At 45.6% G+C, this 16,474-nt stretch overlaps 1 protein-coding gene across 1 annotated transcript; it reads right to left on the bottom strand.

Annotated features, from left to right (window-relative positions):
• Positions 1 to 2,086: 2,086 nt before the first annotated feature.
• Positions 2,087 to 16,459, bottom strand: LOC147315262 (uncharacterized). The gene is made up of 7 exons (XM_086262541.1): positions 16,373 to 16,459; positions 15,698 to 15,844; positions 13,264 to 13,395; positions 10,931 to 12,707; positions 9,488 to 9,914; positions 8,407 to 9,138; positions 2,087 to 5,488 (listed from the first exon to the last, which is right to left on the bottom strand). Exons 1-7 carry the CDS (start codon positions 16,376 to 16,378, stop codon positions 3,127 to 3,129), a joined length of 5,583 nt encoding a protein of 1,860 aa, XP_086118667.1. The 5' UTR covers positions 16,379 to 16,459; the 3' UTR covers positions 2,087 to 3,126.
• Positions 16,460 to 16,474: the final 15 nt, after the last annotated feature.

Below are 16,474 nucleotides of genomic sequence, written 5' to 3'. Positions count from 1 at the left end.
GTGCGCACGTTTTCTAATTACACTCTGAGTCGGTCTGCAGTTGTCTCATTTCTCTTACTTGTGTTTGAACAAATGTCTACCCCTGACAGCATGTAACCTGGTGTGTGGCAAGATGGGGACTCACAGGTAAGGCAGGTAAAGATGTCACAGATGCCAGAGGCAGGAGGTCGGGCTTTAAAACTCACACTTTTATTTCCTGTATTTCTCAAACTGTCTCAGGTTTACTGGAAGAAGATTTAGTTGAAGTTCCCTTTTTTACCTGTTACCAGTAAGATTCTGGTCCCTGCAGATTGCCACCAGTGCCCTGCAGAAACCTCACAACTCATTCAGCGTTTTATTATGTTTTTAAACATGCATTAGTTTCATATTTTTGATTCTTTTAATAACCAATCTTTCAAGATACAATAATGTAACTGTAAAAGAAAAAACCTTCAACTCCAAGCATCACCAGGGAAGTACATCAGCTAAGGCTTTGTGTTCTCTGACCAGCTGGCAGGTGGCTGTGGGCGGTTGCTGGCAGCTGGTATCGTGAAATTGAGCCACACCAAAACCCCCTTTTGCTATTGCAAGTTGCGTCAGTTGCAAGTAGGTGACAAGGAGGATGCCAACCTGTCTGCAAACATTTGCCAACTGGTAATGAAACTGTGTGTGACACAAAAACTGGAAGTGGAGAATATCTGCCATTAGAAAAGTGTTGGTTTTAGAGGTAAGGCACGTTTTAAAGTTCAACTCCAGCTCGGCGAGTTTCTGCAGATGAGTCGGTGTCTTCCACGCAATCTGTAGGAGATCTGCTAGCAACAGTCGAGCTCTCACAAAGAGGCTTTTGATGCAGAAATCAGTGTGAATGATTCCAGCAATACACATTTTACCTAACAACACGAGATGCTTGTGGGTCGTTCAGTGGCCTTAAAGTCTTTCACACTGTTGCTATGGACGATTTTGAGATAGCAATCATATTTCTTTCCTGCCTGTTCTTTGAAGTATTGACTAAGCTGCAAAACTCGAACAGTGTGTTTTGCTTTAACAGGAGGAAAATTTTAATTCTCCCTTAGATATGCGGATGTAGGCTGCTGGCCGTGCCTCCCTGAGCCTGGTTTTGCTGGATGTTTCTTCCTGTTAAAAGATTAAATTTTAGTCATATGACACCAAATCACAGCAACAGTGGCCTCGAGGTGCTTTATATTGTAAGGTAGACCCTACAATAATACATACAGAGAAAAAGTGTGATTCAATGCAGAGAGGTCTGTTAACACATAGTGAGTGAGAAAGGTGACTGGAAAGGAAAAACTCAATGCATCATGGGAATCCCCCGGCAGCCTACGTCTATTGCAGCATAACTAAGGGAGGATTCAGGGTCACCTGGTCCAGCCCTAACTATATGCTTTAGCAAAAAGGAAAGTTTGAAGCCTAATCTTGAAAGTAGAGATAGCGTCTGTCTCCTGAATCCAAACTGGAAGCTGGTTCCACAGAAGAGGGGCCTGAAAACTGAAGGCTCTGCCTCCCATTCTACTTTTAAATACTCTAGGAACAACAAGTAGGCCTGCAGTGTGAGAGCGAAGTGCTCTAATAGGCTGATATGGTACTACAAGGTCATTAAGATAAGATGGGGCCTGATTATTTAAGACCTTGTATGTGAGGAGCAGGATTTTGAATTCTGGATTTAACAGGAAGCCAAAACAGGAGAAATCTGCTCTCTCTTTCTAGTCCCTGTCAGGACTCTTGCTGCAGCATTTTGGATCAGCTGAAGGCTTTTCAGTGAGTTTTTAGGACTTCCGACTGCTACTCATATGGGGTTGTCTGATTGTTAGGCTTTCTTTATAATACTGTATGGTTTTTACCCTACAATATGAAGCAGTTTGAAGCAACTGTTTTCGTGTCTTGGGATTATATAAATAAAAGTGTAGTGAAAAAAAATCTCAGTGAAAATATGTGTCCAAACTGAGGAGTGACCCAAGTCTGCTAATGCTCCAGTATCCATCTTGGCAACCTCTGGAGTTCACGAGTTTTCCGGAGGAGGTTTCTGGACGGCGCTGGTATCAGCAGAGTGAGTACCAAGTTCAGCAAAAACACAGATATCAGCTTGGTCTGAAGTTAAAAGTAAAACTTTACCAGACACGTCATGTCAAACGTACACACGCATACACACACTCATGCATGCACCCAAGAGCTGAAGACACTGTGCAAAAATACCAAAATTACTTTAAGGATATTAAGTGCCAAAGAAAATAAGACTAACTTCATAAATAAACAATAAGATAAAAAAGAAGGAAAAAGGATTAAAAAAAGAGATGGATCATTAACCACAGTTAACAAGTTTTAACACTGGCCTCACACTGGCCTCACACTGCCGCATATGGATGTTTGTCCAACACAATATATATATATTTAAAAAAAGAGAAAAGATCACAAAAATAATACACATGATTGGATACAGCATAGTTGGACCTTCAAAACATCTGTTTGCAGGGTTGGGATGTAGTCCAGCTCAATAAATGCTAAAAGTTTGAAAGTCTTTTCCAAAAAAAAGTCTCAAACGCATCCACAGGTAGTCCAGAACTGATCAAAGCAATCTTCCAACCTTTAGCTGGTCATAATCCATCACATCCAGCTGTGGACGGGGAGATCACATAGGAACAGTGTTACTTACAAAGTCCTTTCTTCTGCGCCATATTCTGACCTTTCTGCAAACACTTCCGTCAGCATGCATTCAGAGTCAGATAAAAACGCGAGGCCCGTATAAACAATGGGCTCAATTTCCTGATGAACCTTCAGTTATGAGTTGTGGAAATTTTGGTCCCATCAGAGTCAGGAAAGGAGGATAAAGATGACAGTGCTTCGTGGTGGGTTAACGTTTTGACTGAGGGCTGTTTCAGGCCCACCCCTCGCTCACCACTTCCTGTTTCGTAACCAACCTGTGACGTCACTGTGGCTACGTCCATCTTTTATAACAGACAGTGAAAAACTTGTTTTGTTTGTTGCGACATGTGAAGACTGCACATATAAAACATCTATCTTACACGGCGAGGTGAGGGCGGGACCATTTGTGAGAAACAAAACCACGTCCGCTGTGTTCTTTGCACATATTTTCCCTTCTGGCTCCATGAATGAAAGACTAGTCTCACTGCTTTATATCCTGTTACAGTTCTGAGGAAGAGCTGAAGGAAGCTGTGAGAGTCTGTTGATGCTTACTCTCCTCACCATCTGCCCCTGTGCTGCTACTCCAGCTCCTGCTCCACCCTGCAGGGTTTGGGTTAGGCTAACTTGGGCCGTGCTGAAGGAGGTTATTCTGCCACTTCCAGCAATTTGTAGGTTGACTGTGGTGGCATAACTGGCCTTGTGGTTGCCCTGTTTGGGTAGTGGTGATGCTCTTGAGGGCAGGGGAGAAGAGACTGGGGACACAGGAGGTGCTGTGGTATAGATTTGAACCTGAGGCGGTGGTTTGATGTGGAATTGGTGGTGTTGGTAGGGGGCAGGTGGAGGAGAGGTCATTCCTGAGGTGGACAGAGTCAGACTTGAGGAGGTGAGGTTTTGCTCACTGGAGGGTCGGCTAAGGTAGGCGCAGATCAGCTGGCTCCGACAGTTTCCCTCCTGTAACTCGGGATCTTCCCAGTCTATCTGCCTGTCTGATGAAGCGGTGGAGGACACAGGGGGAGGAGACGAGGCACTGATGGTGCAAGTATCGCCTGTATCCGGGATATCCGTTCCATTGTATTTGTTTGAAAGCTCTCGCACATCTGGCCAGGGCACGCTGGTAAAATGCTGCCCACCCCCGGTGACGTTCCCTGGGGAAAACTTGCTGGATGAGGGTGGGGACTGAAGCCCATTTTCAGGGCTGAGGCATGCGGGTGAGCTGCTGTAAGAGGACCATCCACTCCTTGGACTGACCGGACAGGACTCGTGTTGGTCAAAAGAAGGATGGGCATTTCCACTGAAACCTAGGGACCTTCGGCTGCTGTCTGCCCAGGAACGTCGCTGGGCAGCAGCGTTGAGCCGGGCTGGGCTGGAAGGTCTGTCGGCCAGGCTGGAGGAGAAAGACCTGCGGAGGCTTAGGGAGGTGGTAGGGCAGGGTCCAGAAGGGAAAGATCCTTTGAAACCACTCTGTGGGACAAAGGAGGACGAAGAAGAAGTTGGGAAAGACGCCAATGTTGATGAAAGAGAAGGAGAGGCAGAGGAGGAAACATATCTAGCGTTTCTAGGCTGAGGTGTCGCAACATTGTTTGCCCAAACATTCACTGACACACCGATAGGAGGTGGGGAGAGGATCCGCGGGCTCGGACATGAAGAAGAACTCATGGAAGAGGTGATGGGTAGCTCCAAAGTTAGACCTAATGGGTTATGGGAACTTGCACTTCCTACCCTTGAGCTCCGGGGATGGGGCGGTTTATTTGCCATGGGGGAGGAGAAATTGTGCTGTGGAGGTGGAGAGCAGAGGTGAATGAATGAAGCTGGAGAGGGAGATGGGGACTGAACTCGTGAGTTGGGTTCGGATGCGGAGAAAGGCCGGGCTACACGGTTGTGTGATCCTGACCAGAGAGAATCTTGGGATTGTTGCTTTACCGCGGCTTTACTGGTCCCATTAGAGAATGTCTCCTTCTGTGGACTTACCAACCAACCTCCGTTACTGAGAGCACTGCTCAAGCTGCAGCTCACTTGACTGATTGCTGTGCTGTGATTGTTGTTGTTGTTTGAGTTCTGTGAAGAACCAGTTTTGCTGTGAAGGAATGAGGGACGTGGTGAAGAGGATGAAGCGTAGGCCGGCTGGTAATGGGATGGACTTGGAGAGCGTTGGGAAAGAGAGGGAGGAGAAGATGGCATGAGGGACGGAGAAGTGCAAGAGGTCCGGAGAGTGGACGGTGGGCATCTTGGATGGTGGTACCCATCCTTGGAACATCCTAACTGAGCACAAGCAGGTGTGCTGGAAGGAGGTTTGGGAGAAGGGGAACGCCGTCGTAAGTGAGAGGAAGGTAAGGAGGGACTTTGATTCACGCTGTTGCGGGCAGTGTTGTCTTTTGCCATACTCTGACTGATAGACTGACTGATGCAGGAGGCAGCTAAGGATTTGGTAAATGTGGAGGAAGAGGTGATGGGGGAGGAGCATGTGGGAGAGCGAAGGGTAGAGGATGATGTAGGGGAGGGAGGAGGGCCTCTTACAGATGATGAGGAAGATGCAGGAGAGGGGGTAGACGGGGCTTTCCTGGTTAAAGGGGGAGTCGGAGATAAGCTGGAAAGAGCCTTGGAGATGTTGTTTGGGCATACAGGAGTCGGAGAAGAAGCTGGAATAAGCCTGAATGGTGAGGAGCAAGGTGGTGCTCGTACTGAGGAGGTAGGAGGAGCTCTATGAGGAGAAGGAGAGCGGTGTCTCAGGCTGGGTTGGAAGGCTGAGGGTGCAGAGGTGCCCTGGTCAGGCGTGGTAATAGCCTGGGTAGTTCTCTCCTCCTGAGTCTTGAAGATCGGAAGTTTGGTCGGGCATCCTGGCTCTTTTGGGTCCCTGTAAGTTACAGAGAAGCACAGATTTAAAAACATCTAGTTTATCGAATTAAATAAAAAAATCACTGCAGTTATACTTAAAGAAGCTTCTCTGACAGGGGCATTGTGACTCTCGTCTTTCCAAGTGATAAAAGCCCAGCTAACACTACAGCAGAAGGGCCAAAAATGGCACTTTAAGCTCAATGTAAGGAACGTTCACTAGTTGGGACCACATCCTCATTTAGGTTTGACAGCGTTTCTGGTAAATAATGGCAGATGATGTGAGCGTGAACTGAAGCTCTGGTTTGGGAAAGGCCTCAGAGGCGACTGGCAGCGGCTCCTGGGCCGGACGGATCCCCGTCAGCTAACTTTCTTATCAGTACTCTATAATGTCAATGTTCTACTTTCACTGCGGCTTTAGCTACAGTTTAAGAGAGTTAAACTATTCTGACTGACCACAATTTAGGGAGAGTTTCTTTCCTTAAAATCTAGATTTTTTCCCTCCTATTTTGACTGGTACGATCTTACTTCTGCCAGACGAATTTTTTTCCCCCTTGTTAAGCCACTGAACTTTGACCAAGCATAAAAAGCGATGACCCAGTGTTGTCTCTACATATAAGAGACAACTTAGAAAAGAAGCAGTTTTAATTGCATCTTTAGGCTCCTTGTTGCCAGCAGCCAGTCACAGAAACACATCATTTGTTCCCATTTCCTGAGATGAATCCATGAAAAATGTCAAAAATAACAATAAAGATAGTTTGATATGAAATACTATTGATCAGTACAAACTGATCAGCTGTTAGCTGAGAGTATTTCAGCATGGCGTGCAGCGTGTTCTTAAAAATCAGAGGAAAATGGACAAGTGAAGGACAAAAGAATAGGTTTGATCTACAGTGTCTGAAACGACGTCCATAAGAAAGAGGAAGAAATTTTCATCCTTCACCGAAACTTCGTCAGAAACGCTCTCAGTGGAAGGACGTCTGCCAGAAGGCCGTTGATAATGAAGAGAAACGTGGTGCAAAGGCTGAGGCATGAAAACGACACAAGAACTGGACTGAAAATCAGGTCTGATGGAGCAATGGATCCATATGTGAAATTTGAAAAAGAAGAGCCCAGACCTCAAAATCACTGAAGCAGTGAGAGATCATCCTGACAGAGATCAGCAAAAAGGCAGAAACATCCAAAGAGGAGCTTTGAACGTCCTTCAAGAAGCCCAGAGAAGTATTCCTGAAGATTCCTTAAGAAACACGGAGAATTAAGGTGGTCATACTCAGTGTTGGTCAAGTTACTTGAAAAAGTAATCAGTAACTAATTATTGATTACTTCTCCAAAAAAGTAATCCAGTTACTTTACTGATTACTTATTTTCAAAAGTAATTAATTACTTAGTTACTTAGTTACTTTTTAAAAACATGATTTACAACCTGAAGAGGTGATAAAGTGATAGATCTTTCAGCCCAATCCTACTTTTTCTGCATAATCATCATACAAAATGTAATCAAATGGAAAAGTCTCCTTTTAAAACTTGTTTTATTAGTTTTAATCTTTTAACTTTATGCATCAAACAAACATTTAATTATATGCAACATTCTCTGACTGGAAGAAATTAGTTTAACATTTAAACCTATTTTCTGCACATTCCAGCTCATAAAATTAAATATTTTGTGTGTTTACACTCAGTCTTTCAAATAGATGCAAGTAAAACACAGCAGAAAATAAATAAAGTCAAAGACTCAGCGGTCCTGTTGCTCTATTTTCACCTGTAAAGCAGGAGTGGGGTAGGCGGAGGTTTACCCTGGTGCAGGTGTGCTGCGGTCAGTGGAAGAATCCACGAGTTTCTCTGTGAGTTTCCCATTACGTCGTAGCTACTCGGTGCTTGTTGGAAGTTTAGGGTTTTTTCGCTGTAAAAAGAAGTTTTCTTCCCACGCACAGCGGACACTAATGTTTTTGTCACTTTTTATGGAATCAAACTCAAAGTAAGGTCAGTACTTCCACGCTTTAAACGCTGCACGCTCATACTCTCTCTGCACTCGATATGTGATCCATTGTTGATCTGCACACAGCTGTTGTCACTAACGGCGCACTCGCTTACGTCACTGTCATGAGACATTCTCACAAAAAATCACGGTTTTAGTAACGCAGTAACGCAGCGCTCCTACGGGAAAGTAACAGTAATCTAATTACCGTTTTTGCAATAGTAATCCCTTACTTTACTCGTTACTTGAAAAAAGTAATCGGATTACACGTTACTGCCCATCTCTGATCATACTAAACATTGACTTTCAAGTTCTTTAGAACTGTACAAAGTACTGTATAAAACGTTTTAGTGGTAACAGAAAGTTGTAATGTGACAAACAAAGGTAAATTATGTGGCTGAAGGCAAATTCTTCTACTGATCAGAAGCCAGATAAAATTTAGTCTGGCTTGAAATAAAGTGCCAAAGATTACAAGAGCAAGAGAACCTCGAGGCATACGCTTTAATGAAAACGTGTCCTGGCTTGAATTTCACCTTCGTGTTAATACAGCCACATTTCATTTCTTATATAAAAGAAGAAAAAAGAAGCAGATCAAAATATGTTAAACTGAAAAGCATGGGCTGGGCTTGCTGGTTTATTAGGGGTTCGAGTTCATACACACAGACCAGGTTCCCCTTATTGGCCACCTTCATCAGATTATCATTATTACTTTGTTAAATCTCTTCCAATTGCTCACGAAATCTCTAAAGTGCAGTTATTCTGCTCATTTCCTGCTGCATGCTTTTAGTTATTTAACTGTGCATGATTCACACTTCAGAAATACCCTTCTTATCTCATACTGGGCCTTAATTCAGCTCTTGACTAACTGCCAGTCACAACCTTTGGGAGCTGTCAGAGCAGTGTGAGCTTGCACAGATTCTGGGTTTTCTGCACTTTTGCTTGTCAGTTATCAGGTCCATACACACCTGTGGTCACCTTCAGGCATGCTATTGACATTCGGGGGATCAGATGAAGCCCGTCCGCCCAGCGTCGTCAGCAGGTCGAGCGGCCTTTGGCTGGTGAATGTTGGGAGATGGTCTTCAGACTGCAGCTGAGCGGGATTTGATGGACGTGGTTCATTTTCTCTTAAACTGTGATGCCCTGGGGTTTCTGTGAGTGCGTGGCAGCTTGCGTGTGAAGAGCCAGAGGCTGTGAGTAAGGGAAGACTCTGGGAAGGCTGAGCAGGAAGCTCTCCTAAGGGTCTCCATTCACCAAAGCGCCCTGCTGAACCCTCATCGCTGGAGAGTTCCTCTGCTGATGTCTTCTGCGGACGCTGGTTTCGCAGCACAGTGCTGCCCTCCTCTGTTTCTCTCTGCTCTCTGCTCAGCCCTGGGTGAGGTCTTGCAGAGCTGTTGCACTTTCCTGAAGACGCGTCTGCATTTGCATTTCCTGTGCAAACACTGAATTCAGGCGCTGCGTAAACATTCACGTCTTTGCTCAGCGTATCCTTGTTATCTGTGAAGCTGTGTTCTACTCTAGCTTGTATACATTGTTCAGCTGCTGCGTCCTGCTTGTCTTTGTCTTGGTTATCTCCATCTTTGGTCACTTTTCTGCAGTGCTCAGCACACAGAGGTGGCTCCGAGGGAGCGGGTTGGGTGATGATTTCTCCAGACTCTCTGGCTGAATAAGCATGGTGCCGACCACTCTGCTGCTCCGGCCTGCAGGCAACCACAAGGAGAAAAGTAGTGGGAATGAATCTGCTGCTGCTGCTCTGAACTGCAAACCAAATTTAGCTAATCTCACTCATTTCAATGTGCACTGTGGTGAGCCTATAAAATGCTAGAAAGACCATTTCATGTCACGCTTGTGGTTTCTGTCGGATCTGAGCTTCACTCCTTCTGCCTTCCATCATTTATAAACATTTGGTCATTTACCATGGTACTGACTAATGTTTATTCATGTATGTATATGATTAACCATAATTTATCATCAACTCAACTCATTTTTTGTACTCAATCCTTTATTGTTATAGTCCTTTCATTTTTACTTAATTAGTAAAGTACTCACACATCTGGATGCACATCCCTGTTCTCATTCAGGGGGTCATCCCTGGAGGGGTCCTTGTTACTGGCAGGGCAGCACAAACTGGAGCTCCAGTCTCCAGCTTGTGTCCTGAGATGCTGAATGGTTGTTGTAGAAGATGAGGATGCTCCAGGTGAGGTGTACCTGTGCTCATAGCTGTTCACCTGGGTCAGACTGGATGATTGGTTGCTTAACAAAGGGGCTGGATTTTCTTGAGGTGTGGTGGAGGTCTGGGAAGTTTCACTCAGAGTACGGCCTACACCAGAGTCTCTTTCTCTGCTCAAAGCAGAGATGAAGTCTCTCGGCCTGGAGAGGCTAATTCCATTCGTCTGCTGGGTGGTCATCTGTTCTTTGACAAACACATGACCAAACGACTGAGGTTCAACTGGCTCCATCGCAGCCTCCTGGACATCTGGGAAAAACAATGAAATATAGAGTATGAACCAAACATGAAACAAACAATTAAGCCACTGCTTCCAAGTATTTTCCTGTCCAACAAAACAGACGAATCAACAGGTGTGTATGGGACAGCAGCATTACACTGCTCACAGAGACTTGGCTGCAGCAAAACACACTGGATAAAGCCTACAGCAACATGTACCACATCGAGGTTTGTTAGACCACAGTTCAATACTGCTGATCCCTGCATACACGTTAGGAGGAGAGCCCCCCAGCCACAAAGAAAACCTGGCCAGAAGGTGCATCACATCAGCTGCAGGACTGGACGGTGTTTGAACACCAGGACCTCGAAGAGCACACAGCATCAGTGCTCTCATATATTAACTTCTGTACCAACAGTGTCACTGTGGACAAACGTCTCCGGGTGTATTGCAACCAGAAACCCTGGATGACTAAAGAGGCCCAGGTCCTGCTGAAGCAACGTGACGCCGCTTTCAGATCCGGTGATGGTACGCAGTACAGTGCAGCCAGATCTGAGCTGAAAAGAGGCAACAGAGAAGGCAGCGTACAAGAGGAGGATTTAAGACCACTTCAGCAACAACAACTCAGGACAGGTATGGCAGGGAGTTCAGCACACCACCATCTCTCACCTGGAACAACAGGGCCGTTACGCCAGGCTGCTCTTTCTTGACTTTAGCGCTGCTTTTAATTTGATAATCCACAGACAGACTAATAGTGAAACTGCTGGATATCGGACTTCCTTCTACCACCTGCAGCTGGATCAGAGACTTCCTCTGAGACCGTGGATAGAGTGTTACACATACACTCATTCTTTTTATTTTTTCATTTTTTGTATTTATTAAGTTACCGTGTTGTGTTGTTTGTGTTGTGCATAATGCCGACGTGGGATGAGCACTGACAAAAAAGAGAGATCTTATCTTATGTTAACACAATAATTTGGTCCTGGACTCTCTTTAAAGAACCCAAAGTCACAGCATCTTAGAGGAAGTCTTAGAAAAGGCAGCTTACCTGGTGTGAGGCTCTCTGCTGTCTTTACTGTCCTCTCTTCCTGGATCTCTTTGGTCTTCCAGCTCATGGTTTGAGTCTGGTTCTGGTCTTCAGCTTGAATCTGACATTGCCGCCTTTGTGTTACGTTTTGGGTTTGAACTTTGACCATGGAGTAAGTTTGGGTTGCACATCTCGACTCTGACTGACCGGTTTCTGTTTCATATTGTTTTTGGTGCTCAGCTGTAACTTGAGCTTCAGCCTGTATCTGACTTCTACTTTGGCTCGGGCTTGCGGGTCCAGACAGACTAGCAGAAACCACCGATTGGTTCCGTCCACTATTGGAGCGTTTTTGATGCAGGGGGACCTTCATGGTGCTGGCTTTGGCGCTGTACATTCGAGCCAGTGTTTGGACCTTGCTTAGAATACGCTCTGAGTTTTCTATCAGCACAGGGTCTACCACGGGGTTCGCCTCGAATAACCCGATACCAGCCACATCCGATCCCATGGTCTCGAACAGGGCTCGGTTAGCAGTGACAATCCTGGAGTGGCGAGACCATCGACCCACTTTTATCTGACTGGGAAGGTCCTCGAGGTTCCCAATGGCCTTTGCTTGGTCTCTGCTTCTGGTTCTAGTCCAGATGTTCTGGGTTTTTGTCTCAGGTTTTTCGCACGTATTCACAGGTGTAGAGGTTTCTTCATGGCTTCCATTAGCCTCTGTTGAGCCTGGTGGGTTAGCTTCATGCCCATTTGTAATAGCTTGGTTTCCAGCACCAGGCATGGTTGTTTGATCTCTGGACTCTCCTTCCACCTTCTCCTCCCGTCTTTCCACCAACGATCCTTTGCAAACATTCTCATTTTGATCCTGAATCTTTGTTTCTTCTCCAATAGGCCTGCTTTGGTTTGATTGCAAATTTACCGGATTTGGAGTCTCTTCGTCGTTACTCGCAGCAGAGGATGAAGACTTGACTCGGTCCTCTTCTCGAAAATCCAAAGAGCTCATTGGTTTATCAGCCTGTCCATCACTCTTTGCATCTGCTAGTACTGGAAATGGGGAAGAAACTGGACCAGAGGAAGAAAGGTGCTCCCTATCAGTATCTCTTTCTGGTTCTTCGAACTTGGACAGTCCACTTTCTGACTCCCCTTGGTGACCACCGACATCAAAGCGTGACATGGTCTCCTTTACCAAGCCAGAGGGAATTTGTGAGAAACTGTTTCTCCTTTTTGACCCTACTTCTTCAGCAAGCTCTTCATCCTCTTCCTCGCCCTCTTCAGCCTCAGCTGCTGCCTCATAGTAACTTCTTATCTTTTCAATGATCTTCTTATCTCTCTTGGTGAGGTGGGAACCTCTTGTAGGCGGGTGATATCTCTTGTTGGGCTGGTTAGGGGCTCCTAGATTTGAGGAGGAAGTTGTGGACTCTTCTTCTTCTATCGGTATGACTTTGTTTTTGCTTTCCTCCTCTTCTGAGACGAATCGATGAAGGTCTAGTGTTTGGGGTGGAACGATCTTGTGTCTATCCTCGTTTTCACTCGTTTTCGTCTTCTCTTTATCATTTTCTTGTACTTCTCCAAGCACTTCTTCTCCCTTTTCCACCTGACTTTCTGCAACTTGAATTTCTTGGATTTCACTTTCTGTTGTCTCATTTTCTCCAGTCTGACTTTGGACGATGTCATCCTCAATCTCTGCTCTTTCCTGTTCCTGTGGCATTGTGTGTGTTTGTTCTTGGCTGGAGGTGACTGGGGGCAGCGGGCAGGTGAAGTTGGTCTGGTTGGATAGAGGCTCTTTGGGCTCATCCTTGATCTGTACCGGGGAAAAAAAGTAAGAAGAAACTTACAGTCATATGAATCCTAGCATGTGCTAATGTAGCTGGTGGGATATGGACACCCACCGGTGTGTTACTTAACAGTTTAGTGAATAGTTTAAAGAAAAAGAGGGAAATCACTGGAATTTGTTCAAATATCTGCCTGAATTTGGTTTGTTTTGTTAAATTAATAAAACCTTGAACAAGAACATGTGTAGTAAAGGAGTTGTTTGCTTGAGGTCTTTGGTAATGGATGGTCTATCTTAAGGCTCTTTCCTGATAAACATGCAGTTTGTCATGTGATAAGATTTTAAGCCACAATGTTCAGATGTCAAAACCCAGGATTTGACCTCTTTATACGTGAGGTTTCACAAAGGTTGGTCTTCAGTAAATCAGTGAATAATCAATGACATCGCAACATGGTGTGACAGTTTCATGAATCTAAACAAGTATCGCTAGAAAGAAAAATATAGTCCACTTGAGGCTGACTCAGACTCGTGTCCTCAAACGTGGTTGACCACATGTCAAGTTATGGTGGGTGTTCTGTTTTCTAACCGTCATGTGAGTGTGGATGGCAGCGAGCCCCTCTCTGGCTCTACTCTGGTTGATGAACTCCAGGATCTCCTCTGTGATGGACAGAGTGGGAGGAGGACTGAAGGGGGTCAGCTCCTCTTCCTCCTCCTTCTCCTCATTTAAACAAAAATGAAAAGACACCATTAAAAGGATGCTATGAGTGTTTGATACAGTCCTGTTTTCAAACCTACTATCTGTGCACAAGTTTGATTAAATACATTTTATTATATTACTGTTGTGGGATTGCAGTGGGAATTGGCTCAGCTCAGGGCTCCTGAGCCGATGTAAGTTTCCATCCATCCATCTGTCTACTCACTCATCCATCCATCCATCCATCCATCTACTCACTCATCCATCCATCCATCCATCCATCCATCCATCCATCCATCCATCCATCTACTCACTCATCCATCCATCCATCCATCCATCCGTCTACTCACTCATCCATCCATCCATCCATCCATCCGTCTACTCACTCATCCATCCATCCATCCATCCATCCATCTACTCACTCACTCATCCATCCATCCATCCATCCATCCATCCGTCTACTCACTCATCCATCCATCCATCCATCCATCCATCCATCCATCCATCCATCCATCCGTCTACTCACTCACTCATCCATCCATCCATCCATCCATCCATCCATCCATCCATCCATCCGTCTACTCACTCATCCATCCATCCATCCATCCGTCTACTCACTCATCCATCCATCCATCCATCCATCCATCCATCCATCCATCCGTCTACTCACTCACTCATCCATCCATCCATCCGTCTACTCACTCACTCATCCATCCATCCATCCGTCTACTCACTCACTCATCCATCCATCCATCCATCCATCCATCCATCCGTCTACTCACTCACTCATCCATCCATCCATCCATCCATCCGTCTACTCACTCATCCATCCATCCATCCATCCATCCGTCTACTCACTCACTCATCCATCCATCCATCCGTCTACTCACTCACTCATCCATCCATCCATCCATCCATCCGTCTACTCACTCACTCATCCATCCATCCATCCATCCATCCATCCATCCGTCTACTCACTCATCCATCCATCCATCCATCCGTCTACTCACTCATTCATCCATCCATCCATCCGTCTACTCATCCATCCATCCATCCATCCATCCGTCTACTCATTCATCCATCCATCCATCCATCCATCCGTCTACTCATCCATCCATCCATCCATCCGTCTACTCACTCATCCATCCATCCATCCGTCTACTCATTCATCCATCCATCCGTCTACTCATTCATCCATCCATCCGTCTACTCATTCATCCATCCATCCGTCTACTCATCCATCCATCCATCCATCCATCCGTCTACTCACTCATCCATCCATCCATCCGTCTACTCATTCATCCATCCATCCATCCGTCTACTCATTCATCCATCCATCCATCCGTCTACTCATTCATCCATCCATCCATCCATCCATCCATCCATCCATCCATCCATCCGTCTACTCATTCATCCATCCATCCATCCATCCATCCATCCATTCGTCTACTCACTCATCCATCCATCCATCCATCCATCCATCCATCCGTCTACTCACTCATCCATCCATCCATCCATCTACTCATTCATCCATCCATCCATCCGTCTACTCACTCATCCATCCATCCATCCATCCATCCATCCGTCTACTCACTCATCCATCCATCCATCCATCCATCCATCCATCCGTCTACTCACTCATCCATCCATCCATCCGTCTACTCACTCATCCATCCATCCATCCGTCTACTCACTCATCCATCCATCCATCCATCCATCCATCTACTCATTCATCCATCCATCCATCCGTCTACTCACTCATCCATCCATCCATCCATCCATCCATCCGTCTACTCACTCATCCATCCATCCATCCATCCATCCATCCGTCTACTCACTCATCCATCCATCCATCCGTCTACTCACTCATCCATCCATCCATCCATCCATCCATCCATCCATCCATCCATCCATTCGTCTACTCACTCATCCATCCATCCATCCATCCGTCTACTCACTCATCCATCCATCCATCCATCCATCTACTCACTCATCCATCCATCCATCCATCCATCCATCCGTCTACTCACTCATCCATCCATCCATCCATCCGTCTACTCACTCATCCATCCATCCATCCATCCGTCTACTCACTCATCCATCCATCCATCCATCCGTCTACTCACTCATCCATCCATCCATCCATCCATCCATCCATCCGTCTACTCATCCATCCATCCATCCATCCATCCATCCATCCATCCATCCATCTACTCACTCATCCATCCATCCATCCATCCATCCATCCTGACATCAGGTCAGCACTAACGCAGATACATCCTCTGAGGCTGCAGTGCTGACGAGTGCTAGCACAAGATAAAGTTACCTCCTCCTTGTTCGGTCGTAGCTGAGGCTTCAAACTGGCGCCGCCTCGCTCGGACTCCACCTCTATGACGGAGGAGGCCAACGTGCTGCTGCTGCCTGCTGAGCCCAGGCTGTCTGCGTGGCACAGCTCGCTTTCACTGCCCGCCTGCTGTTACAGTAACAGTTTTCTTTAGATTTACAGTCCAGCATAAACACCATAAAACCAGCAGTGCAAACTCACACTCATCACTGTTCAGCGCTCCAAACTGAAATCACTGAAATCTCCCTCAAACTACAGACATACGTCTAAATGGACATAAATATACATAATACATATATACATATATAATGCATATATGTATTATGTAATACATATATTGACATAAATGTGAATGTTCATGTTTAAGTTTCCTCCCATTCCCTCCCCGACATGCTCAGCACCCAACAAATTTATGAAGCGATAATAATAATCTGGGCCAGCTAGACCTCATGAAAATATAACTGTACAGATTATAAAAATAAATAATAACTATTATCACAAGAAATCTTTAAATATATATATATATAAATATACGTGTTTATACGCTGATTGTGAAAAACGATGTAGTTGAGATGTTGGACCAGAGGATCTTTGATGGTTAATGAAGCGTTTAATAGCTGAGCTGCACATTTGCCAGAAATCTGAACGCGGTCTCACCTTCATAGCTGCGAGATTCCCGGGTGGAGCGAAGCGGTGGGGCGAGACGGGTGACAGATGCCGTGATGGATGAGAGCAAAGAGAACGGTGTTATCAAAGTAT

Source organism: Aulonocara sp. 'chitande type north' Nkhata Bay, linkage group LG14, assembly GCF_057382095.1.
Source record: "Aulonocara sp. 'chitande type north' Nkhata Bay isolate Kocher_YH1m ecotype deep benthic linkage group LG14, A_spYH_male_GT1.1, whole genome shotgun sequence".
NCBI classification, from domain to species: Eukaryota; Metazoa; Chordata; class Actinopteri; order Cichliformes; family Cichlidae; genus Aulonocara; species Aulonocara sp. 'chitande type north' Nkhata Bay.
This window is presented reverse-complemented; position numbering and strand designations above follow the sequence as displayed.